This window comes from Cebus imitator, unplaced genomic scaffold (assembly GCF_001604975.1).
Source record: "Cebus imitator isolate Cc_AM_T3 unplaced genomic scaffold, Cebus_imitator-1.0 Scaffold217, whole genome shotgun sequence".
In the NCBI taxonomy this organism is placed as follows: domain Eukaryota; kingdom Metazoa; phylum Chordata; class Mammalia; order Primates; family Cebidae; genus Cebus; species Cebus imitator.
This window is the reverse complement of record NW_016107532.1, coordinates 2,785,495-2,811,351: the sequence shown is the minus strand read 5'-3', so window position 1 is coordinate 2,811,351 and position 25,857 is coordinate 2,785,495. Positions and strand designations below refer to the sequence as shown.

Sequence of the window (25,857 nt, the reverse complement as noted above, 5' to 3'; positions counted from 1 at the left end):
CTGCTCCTCCAGGGTGGGGTGGGAGCTGGGGTGGGGCCTCCTCAGGGCTCACACGGCCTGTGCTCTAAGTAAGGCTGGCAGAGACCTAGCAGGGCCGCTGGTGCCAGGAGGGATCAGAAATGGTCCATGAGGTGCCAGGTGCGGTGGCTCACGCCTGGAATCCCAGCACTGCGGGAGGCTGAGGCAGGCGGATCACCTGAGGTCAGAAGTTTGAGACCAGCCTGGCCAACATGGAGAAACCCTGTCTCTACTAAAAATACAAAAATTGGCTGGGCGTGGTGGCATCTGCCTGTAATCTCAGGTACTTGGGAGGCTGAGGCAGGAGAATCACTTGAAGCTGGGAGGTGGAGTTTGAAGTGAGCCAAGGTCAAGCCATTGCACTCCAATCTGGATGACAGAACAAGACTCTGTCAAGAAAAGAAAGAAAGAGAGAGAGAGAGGAAGGAAGGAAGGAAGGAAGGAAGGAAGGAAGGAAGGAAGGAAGGAAGGAAGGAAAGAAAGGGAGGGAAAATGAGACCAAGGAGTGGTCACCTTCTGCCCACTCCCTCAAACATATCTGTGTTTGCATCCACCATTCCTTCGCCCTCCTCCAGTGGAAGGCACAGGGGCCTGCCGGCCAGGCCAGCCTCCCCAGCCCAGGCCTGAAGGACCCACATAGCCTCCCCCTTGCTCGGAAGTGGTCTCACCTCAAATCTCCAACCCTTCCCTTCTGACTACCTTTGTCCCTTTCTCATTTCAACAAACTCAAGTCCTCTGCATCTTTTTTTTTTTTTTTTTTTTTTTTTTTTTAAGACAGGGTCTTGCTCTGTCGCCAGGCTGGAGGGCACTGGCACAATCACGATTCACTGCAGCTTTGACTTCTTGGGCTCAAGCAATCCTTCCACCTCAGCCTCCCAAGTAGCTGGCACTACAGGCCTACACCACCATGCCCGGATAAGTTTTTATTTTATTTTAATTTTTTAGAGACAGGGTCTCACTATGTTGTCCAGGGTGGTCTTGAACTCCTGGGCTCAAAAAATCCTCCCACCTCAGCCTCCCAAAGTGCTGGGATTGCAGGCGTGAGCCACCGTGCCTGGCCAACATTTTCTTTTTAACATGTAGAAATCAACTGGGTGCAGTGGCTCACACCTGTAATCCCAGCACTTTGGGAGGCTGAGGCAGATGGATCGCTTGAGATCAGGAGCTCGTGACCAGCCTGTGCAACATGGTAAAACCCCATTCTACTAAAATTACCAAAAAAAAAAAAAAAAAAAAAAATTAGCTGGGTGTGGTGGTGGGCACCTGTAGTCCCAGCTGTTTGGGAGGCTGAGGCAGGAGAACTGCTTGAACCCCAGAGGCGAAGGTTGCAGCAAGCGAGATCACACCATTGTTCTCCAGCCTGGGCGACACAGAGAGACTCTGTCTCATAAAAAAAAAAAAAAAATTTGTTCTGAGGACCCAGCTCTGCATTCCCTTTTTACAACTGATTTCTTTTTCTCTTCCTCCTTTTCGAGCCAACTTCTCTGTCCCCTCACTTAGCCAACCAGCCCACCGCTCAGAGGCCTTCCACCACTTCCTTGATGACAGATCTGGTCCTCCCTGGCCTGACTTCTCTCCAGTGTTTGCTTGTTAAAATCCTCTCCTTCTTGGGCTTCCTCGGGCCAGGCCTCCTGGTTTTCCTTTTCTTTCTCTGCTACTGCTCAGCAGTCGGGCCCCAGGCTCCACCTCCTCTGCCACAGCCTCGAGCTGGGCACTTCACCTGGCTTCCCACTCCACCTCACTGGGAGAGGCTGGCTGTAGATCAACACTCACAGCACGGTCTCCAGGCTCATGTCTCCCTGCCATCAGGATGTGCTTTGTACATGTCGAAAGCTGTGTCCCAAATCAAATGTGCCCTCTCCCTCCTCCTTCCCCCGTCTCAGCATCTGAGTGACGTCTACCTCTGTCACTCAAAGTAAAATCATTCTTGCCTCCTGCTTGCTTTGCCTCATCTGTCGCTGAGCCCCATTGATCCGACCAGCCCAAGCCTTGCAGACCTGCCTACCCCGGTTACAGGAACACGGAAATGGCGGCAAGGAAGCAAACAGACACCTGGCAGGCAGGGCAACAAGTCAGGGTCGAGGCAGAAGTAAAGGGCGGGGCTCTTCAAGGGAGATTTAAGAGACAGCTGGATGTAAGCTGTGGCCTTGGACGGGCTCCTGAACCAAATGAATCAACTGCAAGAGAGACGTTTAGGATAAAGCGGACATCCGATGATGGCTTAGCTTACATTAAGGAATTATTGTTATTTTTGCCAGGTATAACCATGGTAGAGTGTTTATGGAGAAAGACATCACTTTTCAGACATGCATGCTGAAGTTTTCAGGGGTGAAATATGATGCCTAGAATTTATAATTCATCAGCAATAAATAAATAAAAAATAAATAAAAACAAACATGGCAAATATTGTTTTTTTTCTCGTCTTCTTCCTTTTTTAAAACTAGTAGAGTAGCTAGAAGGGAGCACATATTGTTAAATATAGGCAATAGGTAATTGTATTCATTTAAAAAATATTCTTTTTGGCTGGGCACAGTGGCTTATGCCTGTAATCCCAGGACTTAGGGAGGCTGAGGCGGGAGGATCACCTGAAGTCAGGCATTGGAGACCAGCCTGGCCAACGTGGCGAAAGCCCTCCTCTACTAAAAATACAAAAATTAGTGGGGCATGGTGGCGTATGCCTGTAATCCCAGCTACTCGGGAGGCTGAAGCAGGAGAATCACTTGAACCTGGGAGGCAAAAGTTGCAGTAAGATGAGATCATGGCATTGCACTCCAGCCTGGGTGACAGAGCAAGACTTGGTCTCAAAAAAAAAATTCTTTTTGGCTGAGCATGTTGGCTCACAACTGTAATCTCAGCAGAGCACTTGAGATCGGGAGTTCAAGACCAGCCTGGCCAACATGGTGAAACTGTGCCTCTACTTAAAATACAAAAATTAGCCAGGCCTGGTAGCACGCGCCTGTCCTACCTGTTTGGCCCTCCTCGGCTCTTGGGGCAAGGGTGCAAGAGCCATCCTGCCTTCTCCCGGGTTCCCATGATGGGGCAGCCTGACCCAGGTTTTCCCTGGGAGCCCCCATCTCAGACACAGCCTCTTACCTGTGCCAGCCAGGTCCCACCTACCCACTGCCCCAGCCTATGCCTGACTCAGACAGTAGCAGGTCACATTTGGGAGCAGAGAGGAAACGGTGTGTTTAAGTGGCCTTATTCTCAGAATCCCAGTTTCCAGAGCTGTGTCTGACAGGGACAGGAACTCCTTCATCTGTGACACATGGTGCGGGGGGGTGGGTGGGAAGGGGAGCTGGGAGGGCAAGTCTGTTTCCAGATGAGAAGTAATGAACAACTTTTTTTTCTTTTCCTTTTTTGAGACGGTCTCGCTCTGTCACCCAGGCTGGAGTGCAGTGGTGCGATCACAGCTCACTGCAGCCTCAACCTCTTGGGCTCAAGGAATCCTCCTACCTCGTCCTCCCACGTAGCCGAGACCACAGGCTTATATGGTAGTGACAGTGAGGATGGTGAATAGTAAAAAAGTGTGAAGGAAATGTTCAAACAGGCTGGGCCTGGTGGCTCACGCCTGTAATCCCAGCACTTTGGGAGGCCAAAGCACGAGGATTGCTTGAACTCAGGAGTTCGAGACCAGCCCGAACAACACAGTGAGAGCCCACCTTTATGTTAAAAATAAGTAAATAAATTTAAAGCTTAAAAAAATAAAATGTCCAACATGAAGAAAAGTAAAAATAAATTTTTTTTGAGACAGACGCTTGCTCTGTTACCCAGGCTGCAAGGCTGTGGCACCATCTCAGCTCACTGCAATCTCCACCTTCCAGGTTCAAGTGATTCTCATGTCTCAGCTTCCCAAGTAGCTGGAATTACAGGCACAGGCCACCACACCTGGCTAATTTTTGTATTTTTAGTAGAGATGGTGCCAAGGAGGCAGGGAACAGGGAGAATTCCTGCTGATGTTTTGACCTCATGGATGTCCCACGCCCACAGGCCCACTGGCAGAAACCACCATCCCTTCTCCCTTTAGGGTCCCCCACCAAGCGGGGTACTCCTGCAGCCCGACCCCAGCTCTGGGGAACAGACATGTAAATTTACTCTGTGACAGCTCAGCAGGGGGAACAGACAGAACTACCAAACCAGCACTTGACCCCAGCACCACTGGGACGCAGGACCCGCTAAACCAACCTTGGCCGCCAGACCCCAGCACCGCCGGGACCCGGGACCCACTAAACCAGCCTTGGCCACCAGACCCCAGCACCACCGGGACCCGGGACCCACTAACCAGCCGCCGCCACCAGACCCCAGCACAGCTGGGACCCAGGACTCACTAAACCAGCTGCTGCCACCGGACCCCAGCACCGCCGGGACCCGGGACCCACTAAACCAGCCTTGGCCACCAGACCCCAGCACAGCTGGGATCCAGGACTCACTAAACCAGCTGCTGCCACCGGACCCCAGCACCGCCGGGACCCAGGATGCACTAAAGATGCCATCATAAGTCATAGGGAAAGACAAACTTGTCAGTGAAAGGTCACAGGACACCTGGCTGGCCATCCAGAGATAAACAAATAAACAATTATATAAACAAGGAAGGCTCCACATCTCACTCTTTCCATCCGCATTAACCCTCAAAGGATTAAAGATTTAAAATTTTTAAAATGAAGGCATGAAAATAATCAAAGAAGAAAACAAAATCCAATATGCTGTACATATATACATAAGCCTATATATTATATATATGTCTATGTATAAAACACTTCAATATGCTGTATGTGTGTATATATATATATAAATATATAATATGCTGTGTGTATATATATATATATGACTTAAATATGCTGTGTGTGTATATATATATAAAAGTATATATAAAAGACTTTGTAACAAACAAAATATAAAAGCCATAAAATAAACGATTGCTACACTGGACTACATAAGTGTGTTTTAAGAAACTTGCCTGTCAAAATGATGCTATTAGCAGAGTCAAAAGACAAGCTCAGGGTGGGGGAGAGAATTCCGACTCATGTAATAATAGACAAAGGGCAATTTTCCCTAGTATAGAAAAAGCTACCAGAACTCAACAAGAAAAAACCCAATAACCCAATACACAAACAGCCAAAGGATATAAATAGACCATTCACAGAAAATAAAAAGGTGAAATGGGGGAACAAACAGATCTTAAGTATATGAAAAATACTCTTACTGGAAAGAGAAATGCAAATTTAAATTATCTTAAGATAATACATTTTATGGTCAGATTGGCAGAAAACAAAAGTTTGACATTAGTCAGTTGACCAGGCCGTGGGGAATAGACACCCTCGTTTGTGTTGGTGAAGGCAAATTGGTATACGCCTCACGGGATATACTCATCAAATATCTATTATTTACCTTTTGACCCCAAAATCCCACTTCTGGAATTTTTCCTACATCTACATGTACATATATAAAAGAGTATATAAAAGAACATTCATTATGGTATTGTTGTGATAGCAAAAAATGGGAAGTGTTCCAAGTGTCTGTTACTAGAGACTGGTAAAATGGATTATTCGTAGTGGTAGGGAAGGAGATACAGGCTCTCTAGATCCAATCTCCACCATACATTGTCAAAGAAATAAATAAAACAAAAAGTAAACAAGTTTTTTTATCTTGTTTTACGCACAGGGCGGTGTGCAATTTTACTTACCATAAAATGTATTATCTTAAGGTACTACCTTTGCTTAAGAGAGGAAACTAAGTGATCAGATATGTAGTTATACTAGTTTGTACTCAGAAACTCTGGAAGAAGGAAGAAAGAATGAATGAAAGGGGTGACTTTTGAGTTGATGGAGGACAGAGCAGGGAAATGGGGTACATGTGAGATTTTTACTACAGACTTTAAAATATTGCTTTGATTTAAAAAAAAAAAAACCTAGCAAAATAAATTCAAGGCTATTGGCAAAATAGAGGGACTAGAGAATGCAATCACACCTGGAATATAAACTCTTAAGGACACTCGAATCAAACAGAGTTCTAAAAGAGGACTGATTTTTAGAACTGAAAATATCTCATTGGACTAGCGGAAGGAGAAGAAATACACCCCTGAGATTCGGATTTGCAGCCTGGAAGGTCAAGAAGAAATATCAAACCTCAGAGCAAAAGTACACCAAGATTGAAACAAAATAGAGGCCAAAGATGACCTGGGAGGGCCCAGTCCGGAGCGCTCACAGGCAAAGGAAGGAAAAGGTGAAAAACAGCAACCAAGCAGCAGGCCAGGCACGGTGGCTCACGCCAGCAATCCCAGAACTTTGGGAGGCTGAGGCAGGTGGAACACTTAAGGTCAGGAGTTTGAGACCAGCCTGACCAACGTAGTGAAACCCTTACGTCTCGACTAAAAATATAAAAATCAGCTGGGCATGGTGGCATGTGCTGTAATCCCAGTAACTCAGGAGGCTGAGGCAGGAGAATCACTTGAATCTGGGAGGCGGAGGTTGCAGTTTGCCGAGATCGCACCACTGCACACCAGCCTGAGTGACAGAGCAAGACTCTGTCTCAAAAAACAAATGTCAGGCGAGGTGGCTCGTGCCTGTAATCCCAGCACTTTGGGAGGCTGAGGCGGGCAGATCACAAGGTCAGAAATTTGAGATCAGCCTGGCCAATGTGGTGACACCCTGTCTCTACTAAAAATACAAAAATTAGCCAGCCATGGTGGCATGCACCACCATAAATAACTCAGGAGGTTGAGGCAGGAGAATCACTTGAACCCAGGAGGTGGAGGTTGCAGTGAGCAGAAATCGAGCCATTGCACTCCAGCCTGGGCAAGAAGAGGGAAACTCAGACTCGAAAGAAAAAAGAAAGATAATGGAGAAAAAAAAAGAATGCTAAGCAAGTGCAAAAAAACCACACAAAAAGCATAAGGAGTGGTCATATTAACAACAGAAGGGTGAAATTTAAGGTTAAGCTGTATAATGGAATAAAGAGAGACATCATGTAAGGCTAGACGGGCACAATTTGAAACAACAGAACACTGGAAATCTGCATGCTCCCAACAGCAACATAGGAAATATAGACAGCAAAAACGAGTAAAAGCAACAGAAGAGCTTTATAGAGAAAATTTGAGTGGAGTGTTTAACACATTTCTAACTGAATTACAGTGAAAGACCCCCGCCCCCAAGCACCAAAGGCTACAAAGGAAATTAAAGTGTGAATAATATAATCAATAAACTTGAGTTGGTGCAGATAGGACCTTCAACCCTTAAGTAGAAAACATGCATTTTTCCAGCCAGGCGAGGTGGCTCACACCTGTAATCCCAGAATTTTGGGAGGCTGAGGGGGGTGGATCACTTGAGGTCAGGAGTTCCAGACCAGCCTTGCCAACATGGCAAAACACCCTCTCTATTAAAAATGCAAAAAGCCAACTGTGGTGGTGCACATCTGTAATCCCAGCTACTTGGAAGGCTGAGGCAGAAGAATCGCTTGAACCCAGGAGATGGAGGTTGTGGTGAGCCGAGATAGCACCACTGCACTCCAGCCTGGGTAACAGGGTAAAACTCCGTCTCAAAAAAATAAAATAAAATAAATAAATAAAATAAAATATGCATTTTTCTTATATGTCCTATGAAAAACTTAGAAAAATCATTTACTTGGTCACAAAGAAATTCATAATAATATTTAAAAGTGGAGAGTTTACACATCTGGTGAAAATGAATGCTTTTCTAGTAAAATATAAAATGGCCAAAAAAAGTGAGTAGAAACTTGAATAAACTAATTACCACTGATGAGGAAAAAAAAAAAAAAAATCTGCCACTGAAAAAAGCACCGGGTCCAGAGGGTTTCATGAGAGGGAACTGTAGAAACCTTTTGAATTCATCTCTGTCAATACCTTCCTCCTCCAGGAAGCACTCCTGGATTCCCCTCTTGCCAACAAGATTTTGGGAGGGCGGCTCCTCCAACATGCCCCCGTCAGTTCTTTGCAAATTCATCATATATCATATCATATCATATCATATCATATCATATCATATTTGCCATATCATAACTGCCATGCCATACCATATCATAACTGGATCTGCTGTTCAATTTCTCCTGGACAGTAAGCTACGTGAGGGCAGGAACATCCTCTATTTTTCATTGCTCCCTAGTGTCTAGTACAGCAGCTGACACTCACTGACTAGGTGAATCTGGTAAATGAAAAAGCCAAAGGCACAATCGTCATTTACGATGTGCTATCTCTACAGGAACTGCCTAAGACATCCACGTAAGAAGGCAGAATAAATGGGAAAAAACCAACACGATAACAGTCATTTGATTGAGATTTCCTCCTGTTATCCAAATATTTGTAATGGAATTAAGCTATTTTTATAGGGAGGGAATAGCAATTTACACATTTAACTGGGCCAAGGAAGAGAAAGGAAGGGGGAGGCTGGGACGCAGCCAGGCCCTTCTGCTACCTTTGCTTCCTGTCTGTAGCCCAGCCCCTAGACAGACACAGAGGTCTGGACAGGGGCCCCTGCCCCGCTCCCTTCATGCCTCACAGGGGACCCCCAGCCAGGAGAAGGCAAGGAGGCAGGGTGGGCACCCACAGGAAACTCAGCTGGACAGAAGGGTCCCGCAGGCCTCACCCAGCAGCTCTGGAAGTTCCCTCAACACCAGAATCCTTCTGCAATCTGGAAACAGAACTTCCCAAAAGTTAGCAAGAGCGCCTGTGTCCCTGTGCCCCTGTCCCCCAGAGCCCTAGTCCTGGCAGCCCCATTTCCCCTCAATATGCTCCAACGCCGCTGAGCTCCCACTCCCCGGCACAGATCCAGCTCCGAATCTCCCTAACATTCAGGCAGGGAGCCCGACCACATTCCTGGTCATCGGCTACTCCCTGGTCATGATCATGGACTCTCCCATTTCCCAGGGCCTGGCACGGACCACCTGCCCAGGCTGGCATTCCGTACTGATGCCCACCCCTCCCTCTACTGGACACAGTCAGCTCTAAGAAGGGCAGAGAAAATGGGTCTATGGGAGCTAAGCTATGAGGACACAAAGGCCTAAGAGTGAGACTATGGACTTCGGGGACTTGGGAGTGGAGGAAGCGTGGGAGGGGTGAGGGTTAAAAGGCTAGGCTTTGGGTACAGTGCACACCACTCGGGTGACATGTGCACCAGAACCTCAGAAATTACCACTAAAGAACTTATTCATGTAACCAAACACCACCTGCTCACCAAAACTATTGAAATAAAATTAACATTAAAAAAAAAAATAGGTCTAGAGTGTGGTCAACTGCTGGGGCTTGGGAAGGAAGTGAGGGGGCAGGTGGGCTTGTCCTGGGGCCCATTTCAGGCTCCTGGGGGCTCAAGGGGGCCAGAGACTAAGAGGTGAGAACAGGCACAGGCTCCAGGGAGACCCCAGGAGACCATGGGGCCTGAAGGGGATGGGGGGGGGCGGGCAGGGAGATCTCTGGGTGGACAGCAATGTGAGGTGAGGGTGAGAGGGGGACCCAAGAAGCTGCTGTCTCCTAAGTCCTAGGCAGGCAGAGGGGCTCCTGGGCCAGCCTGGGGCTGCAGGTGACTCACTGGGAGGGAACTGGGTCAGGTGCAAAGAAACCAGCAGAGTCACCCCAGGGCGGCCGCCCCAGTGGGGGTTGGGGGTGGGCGTTGCTGGAGGAGGGAGTACAGGCAAGGGGCTACCTGGAGTCCCCTCAGCTTGGCCTCAGCTTCCTGCTGTTACCAAGGCCCATTGCCAAAAGCTCCCTGGCTGGCCCCGAGGTAGGACAGATGGGTCTGCCCCGAGGCCAGTTCCTTTCTCTCAATCACAGCGGCCACGGGCTGCCCTCGGGGTTTGTCCTAGGAAGTGGGTGCTGGGCCTGGATCCAGAGCGGAGGGGCCCCCAGGTGGGTTTTAGGGTTTGGGGAAGGGAGGGGAGAGAGTGGGGAAACTGCTGGGGCCACCGTCTTGTCCCCCAGGGGCAACAGCTCACTCACAATTCCCAGCGCAGGTGGAGGAAGGAGGGCCCTGGGCTCCGTCCAGTCGGGGCTGCCAGCTCAGGTGCGGCCTCCAGGGCTGCTTGTAGAAGAAGGTGCAGCAGCTGGGCTGGAGTCTCCCTCCCAGAGGCCAGTGCCCCAGTAGCAGGGCCGGCTCTGGCTCCACCTGCCCAGGTCTTCCCACCTCTGGGCGGGTTTGGTGACCGCACCCTGAAATTCCAGAGTCAGAACCACAGCCACGGGGTCCCTTTATTGCACCGCCTTTGGCCGGGCCTTCCCAGGGCTCCCGGAGTGGCCTCTTTGGGGGAGGGGAGGAGTCATCCCTGCTTACCTCCCCCAGTCTCCCTCTCTCCCCTCTCAGAAGGGTTTGCTTCTGCCCTCTCCTGGGCAGCAAGAGAACAGGAGACGTCCCTCTTCTGGGGCATCATCAACTTTCCCACAACAGGGCTGGACACACAGGATGCTCAGAAGAAGGAGCGCATGCCTGCCTTCGGCTTGGACTGTTCCTGCCAAGGGAAACGGGGTGGCCAACCTTAAAGACCACCTGGCTGAAACTGAACCTGGTGGCCAGGGTGGGGCTGGGGGTCAGTGGGTGTCCTGGAACTGTCCTGGACACAGCCACTTCCTGGCTGTGTGACATTCGTCCTGTCACTAAACCTCTCTGAACTTCTGTTTGTACTCAAGGTAAATGGAGGTGCTTATGGCTGCCCTCTGGGCTGCTGGGAGCTTAACCCTGGGTACAGGACTTTGAGCCAGAGCCCACAGGACTGTTAGCCCCTTTGGGACTGTGTCTTCCCACACTTTGTCCCCAGTGTCCCCCATGATGACCAGCACACACCAAGTGCTCAATATGTGCAAGGAGAGTGCATGGGGGCGACAAGGCTGTAAAACACCGTCCAAGGAAGGAGCTCCTCTGTTCTGGGGGTGCCTGGCCCTGCCAGTAGCCTGCCCTAAGCCCTGAGCCGCTGCCTGACAGGCAGGCGTCCCCATACACTCCCCAGGGCCCCTGTGCCACTGCCGTCCCCACATCCTGCCCTCTGTTCCACACCCACCACTCCTTTCTTCCAAGATCCCTTCTCAGCACCAAGCCCCTCCCCACCTTTAGCCTCCCCATCTCCTGCCCACCCCCCTGAACTTGGGGACGTTTCCATCCATGACCCTACACCCACTCTGGACACACTGTGTCTCTCTCCTTCTGCCCATTGTCTACACTCTCAGTTCACACCCTCGCTTCACTCCTGACCCACTGCCGGCTGCCTTCAGCACCCCCTGGCCAGCTGAGCCTCTGGCGGCCACTTGGGTAACTGTTAGATGGCCTTTCTCTCACATGACTTCCTGTGCATCCTTCTGGACACTTCTTGGCCTCTGAGCCAGCACTTCAATGCTTCTCTTCCCTTTGCCTGGCATCTAAATCCAGGCGGGTCCCATCTTTTCCCCACCCCAATCCTCCCTAAGTCGCCCCCTCAGTAAGCAGCACCACGGTCTGCCCACGAGTGCCAGCTGGGAATCTAGAACCCAGCCTGAGTTCCCTCCCAGCTCCCTCAGCCCCTGACCCTGCCCATCTACCTCCCAAACCTCCTGTCACTGCCACGTGCCCACAAGACCACCAAGAGCTTTGGCCATTTTTGAAGCCCTGGCCACAGGGATTTTTTTCTCAGTCCCACTCCTGTCTCTACTGAAAGCCTTAGAGTGGCTGCAGGATAACGTGCATATTCCTGCAAGGGCCCAGGAGGCCCTGCCCAGGTGGGGCACGCTCCACTCCTGAGCCCCAGCCTCAGGTCTTCTCTTGCTGGCCTCCTATCCAAGAGGGGCGAGTCCCCAAGGACCATGGCTGTGCCTCAGTCCTCTCTAGATCTGGAGGCTCACCAGGGCTTGGCAGGTATTCAGTTAGTTCATGCCGAATGAATGAGTGAATGGTCCTGGAGGATCATGGTGGGAAAATGCCTGCTGGGAGAACTAAGAGCAGGGGTGGGGTTCCCTTGGTGGGGGCAGGACCAACTCCCTACCCTGGACTTTGTTGGGGGTGGAGCGCCAGGGAGACCCACAGCTGCCTCTTGAATAAAGCACCATGGCAGGGAAGGTGGTATTATTGCACCCATGGCACAGGGAAGGAAACAGGACTGGAGATGCAAAGTGACTTGTGGAGGTAACAGCGAATTAGGGCCACGAGTGAGGCCAGGGAGCAGCCTGTCTCTGGCCAATGTCCTAGTTCCTAGCTGGGTAAGTCCCCTGCCCCCATCATCTGTGCCCCTCCCCCCATATGCCCCTGCAACTGGGAACTTGCTGGGAGCTGGAGGAAGGATGGGCAGATGGGCCACCTGGCAGGCGCCCTGGCTGCGGGGGTCATCTGTCTCCTCAGGATATGTCAGGACCTGGGCAGTCTCCTTCCTTTTTGGTTCTGGGCCCTGGGGTGGTGGCCCTTGGGCAGACCTAAAGAACCCTGGCTCATAGGTAAAGGGCTCATAGGTAAAGGCCGCTCCTCTGCCCTCCCCAACACACACCCTCTGTGCACTCTGAGCCAGACCCTGGGCCAGATGCGAGGTTCAAAGGGCGAGGCTATTCCCCCACCTTCAGGGGCTCCGCTCAGACGGGCAGGCACCCTTCCACCGTCACCAGGACAGAGAATGTGGAGAGGCCCGGAAGTGCGCCACCGAGAGCCTGCGCAGGAAACGGAGGGACGCCGGGAAGGAAGAGCGCTGGCATCCAGCCACCCATCCCAGAGAAGCTGCCTGAACCGCTGGCAGGGGCGTAAGACAGAAGACAGGAACCTGCCGCGGTCCCCAGCCCCGCCCGCCGGGTGCCGTTCTCCACCCTGGCCACAAGGCGGCGGGCTGCCGCTGCAGGAGCCCGAGTGAAGGCGGCGCAGACCCACGGAAGCCGATCCAGGACGACCCAGACCGTCTGGGTGGACCCCCTGCTTCTGCCGAGCGCTTCGAAGCCTTACCTCGTTTACAACGCTTACGACGCTTACAAGGCTTACAGCGCTAATCCTTAGGTATTGTGCTTACACCCGAGGACGCTGGGCCTGGGGGAGCGTCCTCGGGTGTAAGCTAAGTGGCTGTCAGCAGCTGGCAGGTGACCCAGCAGAGTCCAATTCGCCTTTCCCTAGCCTCAAAACCTGAGCTCTGCATTGTAACGAGATGGGCGGATGGAAGACCCAGCAGCGGGCCTATGGGGACGTGCCTCCTTCGACTGGGCATTCCGGACTCAGTCCTGGCACATGATAGGCATCAATGTTCGTGGTAACGACATCAAGTACAGCGAAATAAATCAGGGGCTCCCAAGGTTCAGAGGTCATCCGTCCACTCCCTCCCTTTAGGCTAAAGAACAAACCGAGACCCTGAGAGAGGAAGAGAACCGGCCCTAGATCGTCACACAACCAGTGGCAGATGGAAGAACGGTTCTAAGCATACTTTCCCCCCCTCGGGGTGCCCCTCCCTTTAAAGCTCCTAAAGTTCAAAATGTCGGGGTTGCCCAGAGTGTTCTGAGAATGTAAGAGTGTTTTTAAACGTGCTCTATTTTCGATTTCCCAGATTAACACAGCTGGATTCTGAAGAGGGGAATAAACAACCTCACCATAACCGGATTTCTTTCTGAAGCAAACCCATCAAGAGTTCTTTCAAAAAAGGAACTAAAATGCTGGAAGCACCCTCAGAGAGAAGCAGACGCCTGACTTTCACATCCACCCTCTCATCTGACCCCAGGGAGACCGGCAAGGCGGTTGAGCAGGCTGTAGGCCCGCGATACCCCCCTTCCGTGCCCAGATGCGCTTCTGAATACGGAACAGCTGGGATTTGGAAAGATAATATTGGGCACACACCTGCTGTAGGTTACATAACCTCCCAGCAGGGCTTGGGGCAGCAGCCGACCATCGAGCTCATTTGCATTTCTGCAGCAAAACATGAATATTCACACAAGCGCGATAAATAAAGACCATCAACAGCCTCACATCAGTTCAAGCGCAAAACCTTTGGGCTTCCAGGGAGCTTTGGAGACTAGGAATTGCACATGAGGGACTGGGGGTCTCCACCGCTCACGTTTCCCTGTTGGGGAGAGAAGCTCATCCGAAGTCTTCGGACAGAGGTGGGCGTCGTGCCCGACGCTGAGCGGAGCGGGTCTGCTGGTTTCCCTGCTCCGTGCTGACGTGGTCCCCAGCTCGCCTCCCCGCCTCTGCGCCCCGGGGGTCGTACCTGCTCCCCGCTCTTCTCCCGCGGCGGGCCGCGCACGTCCTGGATGGCCTCGTAGATGTTCTCTGAGTCGCTGCGCGCCAGGGGCCGCGGGCACACCCAGGAGCCCGCCACGCTGCAGGCCTTGAAGCTGCCGCTGCTTCCAAGGAGGCCGGCGGGAGGCGAGACGGCTGTGCGCGCCAGGTCGTCCAGGGACTGCGCGGGCCGCACGGGCGCTGCGGGCCGCAGGTACAGGCAGGCGGGCAGGCCCGGCGCCAGGCTGCTGCGCTGGGTCGCAGTGCAGCGTTGCGCAGGGCCGCACAGGGAGCTGGCGCGGCCTCGGGGCTCCGCTGGGGCGCCGTTGGGGTCCCCGGCCCCCGCCGCGCTCAAGAACCGGTAGTCATAGGCCAGCGGCTCGGGGGCCGCGGGGCCCGGGTAGGGACCTGGAGGCGGGGCGGCGGCAGGGTTGCCCAGCGCGGGCAGCTCGCGGACGTACTGTGCGGGCAGGTAGAAGGGGCGGCCACCGGGCTCGCGCCGCACGTGCCACCAGTGCTCGGTGCTGCGCCGCAGCAGCCGGTAGCGCTCATTGGGCCGGATGGCCACGCGGCGCCCGTCCTTGCCGGTGTACTCGAAGGGGTGCTCCACCAGCACGTACACGTCCCCCTCCACGTCCGCCGCCATCGCGGCCCCGGCGTTTTCCTGTGGGCAACAAGGAGGAGGGCCGCGGAGGTCAAGACCACCGAGCCCGGAATAGCCCGGAACTCGAGGACAGACTTGGGTTTGAGTCCCGATCCTGCACTCGCCGTTCGCCTTCGGACCTCAGTTTTCCCATCTCTAAAATGGGGACTTGCATAAAATCACATCTAAGGCTTCTATTCTTACACTTGCATCTAAGGCATCCATTCTTAAACTCAGTGCTGGAATTAGGACAACCCCTTCGTTCCGTGGGGTTATTTATAAGATTTGAGCCTCGCTTCAGACCTGCGGTGGGAGATTATGGCTAGTCTTGGTCCAAATAGACTGTAAGAGAAGCCTTGGCTTTAAAACGAGGGGTGATTGTCCTCTCTAAGGCCGACACCACGCTTGCTTATTAATAGTTGACTGAGCCTTAGTTTTCCCGTCAGTCAAGTGGGAAGACAATCCTGCTGCTTCCCGGGCCTGTCCTGCCTGGAGGCCTCCCGCCCGCAGAGAATCCGCAAAGGGTCCCGTGGCACCGCCTCCCTCCAGGAGCCTGCGCTCCCGCCCCAGGTCAGGGTTGGGATGCGGGCTCTGCAGGCGGCCGGGCCAACAACTCTATCTGGGGGCTGTCCCTGCCCCGCTTAGTCCAAGGGCCTTGGTGTAGGGGCCTCCGCTGCCAAGGCGGGGTAACCGGTTCTCTGGGTTTCTCTTTCCTTCCCCAGAGGCTTCACCGCAGACTTGAGCCGGAGCCCGGCCCGCCCAGCCCGGCCCGCACCGCCCCCTGCTCTCCTGCTCTCAGGCCGCCTCCGAGAAAGGCCCCGCCCTTGCGGCCTGCCCACCTGCCCTGTGACCTCTACAGTGTCCCCACGAGAGTGGCCCCTGGAGAATGCACTCTGAGACAGTGACTATCCGTGCGGAGTCCCAGAGCAGGGGCCCTCAAAGCTCTCCCGAGTGGTCACAAGCCCCGCTCCCGCCCCGGCTCCGGTGTGTTAGGGATGGGGGAGGGCCTAAGTAAATGGGCTTGCGCCCCTCCACCAAAGCCACGAGTCGGTGCCTGGGCCCGCCAAACTCCCACACTGACCACACCTCCTCCTTCCCCCTAAAGTGGCCCGGGCCAGGGGACCGGAGACCACCGCTTGCCGAGGCTGAGGGACCGAAGGAGCAGTGTCCAACGGTGGCCCCCACAGGGCTCCTCCTTCGCCACTTTCTCAAGCGTTCCTCGACGAGGAAAGGGTGTAAACTGAGTCACTAAGCACACCGGACCCCGGAGGCGGGGCCATCGAGCTGCCCAGAGGTGGGCCAACAAACCCCAAGGAGGACACTCCCCCGGCGCCCTTTCCCCCTGGACCCCGCGGCGCACTCACGTCGGCTGTGGGGGCCTCAGGGAGCCCATGGGCTGGGTGGGAGGAGCCGGTGGTGGCGGCAGGTTAGGCCCCTACCATTGCCGTGGGCGGGGCTTCCAGGGGCGAGGCCGGAGATGCTGCGCCGAACCGGAGCTGGCAAAGGGAGCGAAGAGGGACAGGGACGCTCAGGCGTGCAGTCACCGATACCCAAAGCAGCTGTGTCTGGGCAGGGCAAGGAGGAGCCTGAATGCCTCTGCTGGGGACCTTGGGGGGCACTGGGACAAGGCCCGGAGCAGAAGGCCAGGTGGGCTGCGACTGAAGGTGCGCTGGCCGGTCACGAGCGGAACCCATGGAGAGTGGGGCCGCCCCTGCCCCGCCTTCCCCCAACCCCCCCGGCGATTTGCTGTCCACGCGTCCCTCCGGCGCGCGAGTCTGGGAATGCCGGGCTGGGGCTGGTTGACTCGTCCGGGCGTTCCCGTTCTCGGGGAGGTAATTTGCACCCTGAATCACCTACTGAGAGCCCTTCCAACTGGATTGCAGACCCGCCCGCTCCGGGCCCACCTTCTCCCTCACCAGGGCCTTTCCGGGCGCAGCCCGGCCCGGCCTGGAAAAACTCCGAGCGGGATTCCCAGCGCAGGGACGACCACCGGAGCGCAGCGTCTTAGGCTAGATAAGAAGGGGACCGGGCCTTGCTCCTTCCCCGACCCTGGGGAAACACAGAGAAGGGGAAGGATTCGGGGAGCCTGGAGGAGCACTGGATCGCGAGAACGCACCCGTCGCCAGGTCCCCTGCGTCCACTGCCCAGGCGACGCAAGCTACAGGGGCGTCAACGCCTGGGTCGGCGCTGAGGGCCTGGGCCGGCGCTGAGGGCCTGGGCCTGCTCGCTTCCCGCCCCAGATAGAGGGCAGCCCTTCGCCTACCTTCTCCTCCCCGTGGGATGCGGCCCGCGCAGCTCCCGCCCCAGCGCGGAGACAAGGGGAGCAGGCGCGCCGAGCTCCCGGGTGCGGACCCGCCACCTGCCGCACCCTTCCCTCCCCCACCCTGCCCCTTTCCCCACCCTCACCCCACCTCCCACCCCAACCCCCGCTCGGCTCCCCACTCCCGACCCTGCCTGCCCGGGCACCTCGGGGCGTCTGCTCACCAGCGTCGCCTCCACTTGTCCCGGCAGGCGCGCGTGGGATCGCCGTCCCGCGCTCCCTCCTAGACCGCGCGGCTCCCGCGCTACCCGGTTTCCTGTTCAACAATATCACCAGGGAGGCACCGGCGGAGAGCGCCCAGCAGAACTTCCTCCCGGACTGGGGCTGGGCTGAGGTTGCGAGAGACAATCCCCGGTGTCCTGGCTTCCTGTCCCCTCTGGGCCGGGCCGGCGCCTGAGAAGCGAAGACGCCACCCCCTCCCCTGCACTTCCCGGGATCCTGGGCCACACCTGGCTGTCTCCAGGGAGGAGGAGGCCACAGGGCTGAGATGGTGGGACTGGGGAGGGCGGGAGCCAGCCCCGAAGCTTCTTCTGGCCAGATTGCCCTCCCACCATCCCCCACCCCCTCTTGATCCTCGTCGGGAAGGAGGGCCACCCTCCAATCCGTCCTCAGGGTAAGCTCAGAATCCAGCCCCAGGGCCGTCTGCCTTGGGGTCTTCTGTTTGGAACTTATCTGCCTCTCTGGACAGGCAGCCTGGCCCCTCTGACCTGACCCTGCACTCACTCCAGATATCACAAGCCCCAGCCCCAGCAGACCCCCTACCCTCAGGGGCCCCAAGGATGAAGTTGTGCCTGTGGACCTAGCTGTGTGTGCTGAGAGCTGTCTGAGTCAGGCCCGTGTTCTGGGAGGAAGATGGGCTGCACCCCAGGCCATGGCCCCTCTTGACACCACCTCCTGGGGGTCCAGGGTTGGTTGGGAAGCTGAATCTGGCTATGCTCCTGGAACTCCCTTACTCCTGCATCTTTGCCCCTGCTAGGCATTGCCCACCCGTGAGTCCACACTTCCTCTGAGAATCTGTTTGTCTGAGGCCTGGTGGCATCTGGGGATCCTCCAGGAACTCAGCATTGGTCTTTGGTGCCCGACATGCTTAGAAAATAAGTTACTGGAGGAATCTTCTCTCCACTCACTTCACTGGAAGATTAAATGAGGTCCACTAAGCAGTGCTTACCACATGCCCCAGTGCACACAATATATCAGCCTTTTTTTTTTTTTTTTGGAAACACAGTCACTGTTGCCCAGGCTAGAGTGCAGTGGCACAATCTCGGCTCACTGCGACCTCCACCTCTGGGTTCAAGTGATTCTCCTGCCTCAGCTTCCTGGGTACCAGCCATCATGCCCAGCTAATTTTTGTATTTTTGGTTTTTTAAAAATTATTTGATTTTTTTTGTGGGGGGGGGGGACGGGTTTCTGGCAAAAACCGGAAAGCCTGCTAGACAAATTCTAAAAGAACTACTACACTAATTTTTGTATTTTTGTAGAGACAGGGTTTCACCATGTTGGCCAGGCTGGTCTTGAACTCCTGACCTCAGGTGATCCAACCGCCTCCAACTCCCAAAATGCTGGGATACAGGCGTGAGCCACTGCGCCCAGCTATATCAGCTATTATAACTGCTTATATTATGTGATGAGCTCTTAGGGGTTGGATTGGTATTTCCAAAACGCCTGTCCTCCTTCAGGCAGAAAAGATGGGGAAGTCCCAGGTACTCAGGAGGCTGAGGCAGGAGGATTGAACCTAGGAGGCAGAGGCTGCAATGAGCTGAGATCATGCCACTGCACTCCAGCCTGGGCCACAGAGTGAGACTCTGTCTCAAAAAAAAAAAAAAGAGGTAGGGGAGAAGGGGAAACAATAGAGGCGCTTTGCTGAGGATGGAGAGGGGCTGAGCTGCCGGCAGGGCAGCACCAGGTTGTGCTGTGGTCCTCCACTGGGCCTCCTCCCCAAGTTTCTCTTCTCTTCTCTGGGCCTACCATCTACTGTACTGGAGGGAGGTGAGGCCCTTGGGGGAAGCTAGGGCAGAGGGTGCCACCCTGTCTTCTGAAAGGGGCCTTCAAGGACAGGAAATTACAGACCTGAATGTTGTCTGTTTCTACCCCATTTCACTGCAACCTGATTTCCCTGAGAATTAGTCTGTTTCCTGCTCCTGTTCTTACAATGGACAGTGGTGTGGGCCTCCCCTAGGAGGGGTCCTCTGGGCTTCTCCTGGAACTTCTGAGGAAGATCAGCAGCCAAGTAAGTCATTTTGAGCCCTAAAACTATGACCCCTGAATTGGTGGCTCTGCTTAAATAACCAGTCCTTCCCGAGCCCTCTCTCTCCTTTATTTCTCCGCTGAGAAATGTCCCCTGTATTCCTGAGGTTTCACATGATCCAGTGTCAAGGGTCTGTGCTTTGACATTTAAGTCACAGGAAAAGAAGCCACCAGTGTGGGATCTGCTTGAGTTGTTATACAAGTGTGAGTCCACCTCCCAGAGATCCTGAGATCCTACCCCAGGGAGACCCCAACTGCTGGGCGTGGCAAGGTGGCTTTCTCACTCTCCCTGCCCACTCCTGGCATGCAAGCTCTCTGCCTACAAGTGTTTGCCACCGACCTCCCAAGCCCTCCCCTGTGCCAGGGACTGACTAACAGGAGGGTGGGGGGCCCTGTCAGATAGTAATGCATGGCTGGTGGTCTTCCCCCAGGAAGTGGCAGTGTTAGAATTCAGAAGTCAGACCAGTGATGAGAAAGATCAGGCCTTTACTGCAAAATCATTCAAAACTCACACGGCAGTAATTCCGTCAACACATTGCAAAGACTCCTCAGGGCCAGAGCCCTACTCACAATGAACAGTGTATTGCATAAAATAACATTTTAAAAATAGTGTGGGCACTACCTTTTGCAGGGGGGAAGAGTCAGCGCATCTGAAAGCACTGGCCTCTTCTGGGGAACCGGCCCCCCAGGGCCTCATCCCTGCTGCCTCTGAGGGCACCTTCCGGAAGAATCTGCACAGGCCCAAGCCCTCCCACGTCAGGCTCCTGCCCACTCAGGGATGGGGCAGTGAGGGCTCTGATCAGGCCGGGCTTGTGTTGGAGCATTATGTGGGCCATGGCGGGTGCATAACCCAGCTCCCAGCTTAGGAGGTGTTGGTGTCTGGGCACAGGTGCGCGCCATGACCGGGAGAAGTTGTGTGCAGCCTCCACCTGCCTGCCACCACTGCCTCTGTTCTGCTGCACAGGCATCTAGCTCCAAGGCTGGGTGGGTGACTCAGCAGCTGATCGCCCCCAAGGAGGGGTGGGCGTGGGCTCATCTCTGACAGTGACAGGTGGATCTCCACCTGAGGCCTCAGACTCCAAGCTGAGCACAGGCAAGACAGCCAGACGAGGGCCTGCTGGGGCCTGCTGGGTCCAGGAGACGTGAGGGAAGGTGACAGATCAGCAAACCCACATTTCTCTGAAACCTGGAGGGTCTGAACATCACTTTGCAAACAATTCCAGGCTCCCACCCCAGCCCCAAGGCGCCTTCAAAGGCAATCCTGCTCCAGGAAGTGCTGTCTCCAGTGTCCTGGCTGGGCAAGTTCAGTGGTGCTTTGGGAATTCATGGCTTTGTGAGGCCGAGGCTGTATCCGCAGGGCAGCTCCCCACACGCCGTGCACAGCTTAGGGCGATGGACCGGGTCACTTCACAGTGCAGGGCCCGGCTACCTGACATCTCTGGGGTCCTGCCTATTTGTGTTCCGGCAGGGGTCAGTCAGGCAGAGAGTGTGACCCTGAGCGCCCACCAAGGTGGGCCTGGAGCATCTGCGGCAGCGCCCTTGTCTGTAGAGGGGTGAGGACGGCACGGGGATCGGGGGTGGGCAAGGCGGCATCCTCCCTAAACCCAGGAGGGCTCAAAGTGCTGACAGTGCTGGTTTCAGTCATTTCTCCTTCTCCTAATGGGGCCAAGGCCCCAGGCTAGAGAAGAGCTAGGGGCTCCCACGCTGAGAAAGGGATGGGCTCAGAAGGCAAGACGCAGTGGGGTGGGGAGTAAAGAGGAGACAGAAGAGAAGCGGGGTTACCAGGACTGGCCCTGCCCTGCCAACGGGAGGTTTGGCACTGGCAGTGAGGGCCAAGGAAAGGCACCGGGTGGGCCCACAGGCCCTGTCCCAGCAGTGGCCTGCCCGCCTGCCACCCACTGCCTCCGGGCCAGGCCTGAGTGGCTCCTGTGCATCCGCTGGGAGTGAGAATGTCTGGATTTCTTGGGTGACTCGTGTAGGGTCAAGAATAAAAAAATACTTTCTATTGAAATATGGATGGGAAAAACCCACCTTAAAAAACTAGACCTTTTAAATCAGAAATGTGGAATTGAAAATGCTCCCAAGTCTCCATTCCACAGTGTGTAATTGGCCCTAACGGAGGTGCCGGGACACTGGTGAGCCAGGGCCTGGTAAATAAAAGGCCCGTCTCCCCCGAGACAGGGAGCATCTGGTGGTGTCCTCGCCTCCTGCAGCAGAGGGGTGGTGGGAGGGCCAGGGCACATCACGGGGGTTTCCTGGGCTTTCTCTGGGAGGCCGGTGCTCTGGTCACATCTGAGGGTCTTCCTGACAAGGGGACACAGCTGTGACATGGTGAGTATCCTGAGCTGATGGCAAAACCAGCTGGGATGGCTGAGCCACACTCACCCCCGGCCTTCAGAGCAGGGTCTGCAGATGGGCATCAGGTGAAAACGTTTTGTTCCTGGTACTTGCGCCGGCGGGCACAGCGGGGGCAGCCCTTCTTCACCACAGCCTGGCAGCTCTGGTGGAAGACGGTCTTGCACTCGGCACACCTGGGGAGAGAGCAGCACGCCTACTGGTGCCGGCTGGGCTGGAGATTACGTTGTGGCCACACTGGCCAGCGCTTTTGACCAGAACCCATGATACAGCTGTGATGTACTGTGTGACCCACGCACGCGCACTGTGCCTCTCCGTGCTGGAACCGGAGGGTCTCGAAACAGTGCTACTCATGCATCACACGATGCATACAGATATTCTCTGTCCTACTGCATTTTTCATAAATGCTGACTGAGATTCATTAAAGATTTCTTGCCTACATTTAAAAACATTTACTTACTTGATTGATTGTTGAGGCAGAGTCTTGCTCTGTTGCCCAGCCTGGAGTGCAGTGGCAGAATCTTGGCTCACTGCAACCTCTGCAAGGATTCAAGCAATTCTTCTGCCTCAGCCTCCCAAGTAGCTGGGATTACAGGTGCCCACCACCACACCTGGCTAACTTTTGTGTTTTTAGAGGAGACGGGGTTTCACCATATTGGCCAGGCTGGTCTCGAACTCCTGACCTCAAGTGATCCACCCACCTCGGCCTCCCAAAGTGCTGGGATTACAGGCATGAGCCACTGAATCCAGCCAAGACTGTAAGTTTAGAAACTCAGCCCCAGGCCCATTCAGGGCTGAATCCTGACCAGTGAACACAAAAAGAATGAATGCTCCCAGTTCAGTTCTCCACTCCTACATGGGATGCAGGAAGGTCTGGATGAATTTTTCCATTGAGAGGTTGCTGATAATGAGCAATAATTGGTAACAAGAGGGATCATTTCAACAACAGAGGCAGTGGCAGTGGCAGGTACTACCCACCAGGTGCCCACTTTGTGCCTAGTCTCACACCAACAGTTCAGGGTAGTAACTCATACAACCCTCCTCAACCCATGCATACACTGAGGTGCCAGGAGGCACTACTCAGAGAGCCAGTAGCCACCTCTTCTTTAGGAAGACATGGTTCTGCAGAGGCAGTGGAGTCCTGGGAGGGCTTGTCAGTCCCCTGAGCTGGATCAGAGCTGGCCATGACTGCCCCGGGCATGGGCTGCCCTGAAGAACTGCACCATTCCTTGGCATGGCACAAAGCAGATGTTCAATATGTTCCTGCCCAAAGATCAAGGCCTGCTGCCCTGCGTGCTTGGGCCTGGCTATAGGCATGGGGGAGGGTGAGGCTGGAAGGCGGCTGGCTGGGTATCCCTCATACCTGACTGTGGTGTCAAACTCAAAGGGAAAGATGATGTCGTGGTGGTGGCAGATCTGGCAGATGAAGCCGCGCTGGGTGCACAGGTCACAGTGGTAGACGTGCTGGGAGGCAAATTCGATCAGGGCCTTGAGGAATCCTTCATATACCCCATCTGCGATCTGCGGAGGGCAAGTAGGAATCCTTCATACACCCCGTCTGTGATCTGCGGAGGGCTGGTAAACTGGGGCACCAGGCCTTTCAAACAGCTGCACTGAGGCGTCATGGTTCTCCCTGCCTGGAGAACTTCTGCCCCCAGTTTCCACGCGGGCAAGGAAAGAAAACCTCCCTGAATCAGGCTGAGCATCCAGCCCGTGGGTGCCAAGGTCGCTGGGGGCTTATGGGATTTATAGATGAGACCCAAATCCACTGTGCTCTCCCCTTGGGGAAAGGAGTATTCCAGACTCTCTTCCCTGTGATCCTGGGATTGCTGGAGTGCTTGTTTATTATAGGGGTGCTAGGGGTATCCGTCCCTGCCCAGGAAGCTGGGGCGGCAGGGCAACCCATCCTAAGCTGCAGAGAAGCTGAAGACTGAGGTCTTATTCAGCAAACCACAGACACCCCTGTCCCATCTTCCTTGCTGATTTCTCCTAGAATGAAGTCTCTCTAGAGGTCTGGGCAGGGGAAGCATGACACTCTCACCTGCTGGAGGTCAGCAACGCTGAACCTATGTGGAGACTCCAAGAGATAATTCCTGTGGTTGAGCCTTCAAACAAAACACAAATGATTCTTTAGAAAGGTTTCCAAGACCTGGGCCAGGCTGTACTGTTTGTTTTCATTCCCCTGGTGCTGCTTACCAGGCAGACACCTTCCGCCTGGGTGGGGCAGGGGCTAGGAGTGCAATTTGGCCTGCCTGGGCTTGGGACCTGGTCTTCAAGGTAACGAACTAGCTGGTGGTACCTTGGGCAAGTTACTTAACCCCTCCGAACCTTGGGTTTCCCTCCCTGGGAAACGGAGTTGTCTGGGTTAAGTAACTTATTTAAAGCATTTGGCTTGGTGCCAGGCTCACAGTAAACACGTAATCATGAGGAGAAGGATGGGTTCTGACACCTGGGACCAGGAACTGGATATTCATTCATTTGATCCTCACAATAATCCTGCGAGGCTGGTACTATCACAACCCCAATTTTGAGAAGAGGAAACAGAGGTGAAATCACTTGGCTGAGGTCACGCAGCTAGTAGGTGGAGAGCTGGGGTTTGAACCCAGGGGCCTGGCTGCAGAGCCTGCACCTTTGTCCACCTGGTGAATGCCAGAGATGTAGGCTGTTGTCATGACTGCCACCATTACATACCAGGGACAGGGCTGGGGACAGTAATGCACAGGATGTGGCCTCTGCCCTGCTGTGGCCCATGGCTTGGCTGAGGGACAGACATTCAAGTGTTTGGTTTCAGTGCTACAAGAGCAAGTGAGACGTGTCCTAGGTACAGCTCACTTCAGAGCAGATCCCATTTCAGAGGTGGCGGCGGGAGCAGAGGACAAGGGCTGAGCCACCAATGTGGCTCTGGTTTCCACCACACCAATGGCAGGGATCCAGCGGGCCCCATCCTGAGAGATGGAGAGGAAGTAGCTGCAGAAGGTCCCCTGGTACAAAACCTGCCTGGCCTTGCTGTGTTTGTGTGGGTACTGGGGGTGAGGGGTTACTCCAAGTCAGAGGACGCTTGGGAACCTACCCTAGGATGCCCCAGACATCTGGGGACAGGATGGTGCCAGCCCTGGGTCTGGGCCTCCTGGGTGCAAGCTGTGAAGCATCAGGAATGGGGGTGCTTGGCCTTGTCCCAGCTGGTGGCCTCAGCTGTACTCCAGGGGAGCCCAATCCGGGGTGGAGACGGTAAGTCCCACCAAGCAGCCACGCAGGCCAAGATGCCAACTGTCCCCTCAGTTTACCATGCTGGTATCCCCAGTAAACTTTCTACATTCTAGGAAGGGGAGCTGCCATTTGTCGCCGAGAAATCATGGGACACAGCAGGCGGTGGGAGGGGGACACAGGTCGGGCCTGAGCTGGCAGGAGGGTGGGCTGATCTGGATAGAGAATTAGCTTTGCCATCTGTCCTCTGACCACGTTGTGGGAGCCCCTGTGCCCTGGGCCTGTCACCCTCTCAGCAAGGGCTTGCAACTGGCTTCTCCACAGCACTCAGCAAGGCCAGAAGGGAGAGAGCGCTGGCTCAAGGGTGAGAGGTCACTTCCGCTCCTGGCTTCCAGGAGAGAAACTCATGCACTGGGGCACAGCCAGGCCTACTCAGGGCCTCATTTTCTCCACCCATACAACAAGGAGTACCCTCTTTGTCCTCTGGCATGAGGCTGGCTAGCTGGGAAAGAGAACAGAGGAATCTGGAGGGCTTTTCGGGAGAGAGGAAGATGAGGGGAGAGGTCGAATCTTAGCTCCTGGAACTGATGAAGTGATGGGAAAGGAAAGGGCCAGGCAAGGGCTGGAAGATCAGGGGGACATGGGTAGGGGACCTGGGTGCCACCTGTCTCCTGAGCCCTGGATCCTCCTCTGCCCACCCCTCCCTGGCTGTTGGGAGGGACACTGAGGTCTGGTGGGTGGACAGTGCATGAGGCATTTTGTGATAGCTTTCTCTCAAGAGCTGAAGAAGACACTCTCAGGGGCTTCTCTGGCTCTTGGAGACATGTCACAGGTCTGCTGGAGAGAACTCGGCCAGGCAGCTGCTGCTAGTGCAGGCCAGCTCCTCCCTGACTTCCCGTCCCACATCCAAGACCTGTCCGTGCCTCAGCCCT

General features: G+C 54.8%; 3 protein-coding genes and 1 non-coding gene across 15 annotated transcripts in view; 1 reads left to right on the top strand and 3 right to left on the bottom strand.

Moving 5' to 3' along the window:
- Positions 1 to 18,047, bottom strand: part of ARHGAP27 (Rho GTPase activating protein 27) — a 52,829-nt gene extending 34,782 nt beyond the window's left edge. For 2 of the 8 annotated variants that reach the window (XM_017549326.2, XM_017549328.2), the window contains exons 1-4: positions 17,269 to 18,047; positions 16,719 to 16,851; positions 16,167 to 16,298; positions 14,149 to 14,823 (exon numbers count right to left, since the gene is read on the bottom strand). In XM_017549326.2, coding sequence (XP_017404815.1) covers positions 14,149 to 14,805 — 657 coding nt within the window. In that variant the 5' untranslated portion in view covers positions 14,806 to 14,823; positions 16,167 to 16,298; positions 16,719 to 16,851; positions 17,269 to 18,047. Of the gene's footprint in view, positions 1 to 9,958; positions 10,060 to 14,148; positions 14,824 to 16,166; positions 16,299 to 16,706; positions 16,852 to 17,065; positions 17,146 to 17,268 lie in introns of those variants that run through there. The other 6 variants (XM_017549325.2, XM_017549327.2, XM_037745990.1 and 3 more) reach the window with 5 other exon arrangements.
- On the top strand, positions 16,261 to 16,833 carry LOC108318347 (putative NAD(+)--arginine ADP-ribosyltransferase Mav). The gene has a single exon (XM_017549392.2). It carries the CDS (start codon positions 16,280 to 16,282, stop codon positions 16,808 to 16,810), a length of 531 nt encoding a protein of 176 aa, XP_017404881.1. The 5' UTR covers positions 16,261 to 16,279; the 3' UTR covers positions 16,811 to 16,833.
- Positions 18,048 to 18,520: 473 nt separating the features above from the next.
- Positions 18,521 to 18,582, bottom strand: LOC119474209. Its single transcript, XR_005203495.1, has one exon. It is a non-coding gene; the product is annotated as a U7 small nuclear RNA (small nuclear RNA).
- A 1,250-nt stretch (positions 18,583 to 19,832) lies between these two features.
- The window catches only part of PLEKHM1 (pleckstrin homology and RUN domain containing M1), a 52,523-nt gene continuing 46,498 nt past the window's right edge, over positions 19,833 to 25,857 (bottom strand). For 2 of the 5 annotated variants that reach the window (XM_017549317.2, XM_037745988.1), the window contains 3 exons: positions 23,763 to 23,826; positions 23,085 to 23,242; positions 19,833 to 21,897 (listed from right to left, as the gene is read on the bottom strand). In XM_017549317.2, coding sequence (XP_017404806.1) covers positions 21,786 to 21,897; positions 23,085 to 23,242; positions 23,763 to 23,826 — 334 coding nt within the window. In that variant the 3' untranslated portion in view covers positions 19,833 to 21,785. The remainder of the gene's footprint in view (positions 21,898 to 23,084; positions 23,243 to 23,762; positions 23,827 to 25,857) is intronic. The other 3 variants (XM_017549318.2, XM_017549320.2, XM_017549319.2) reach the window with 3 other exon arrangements.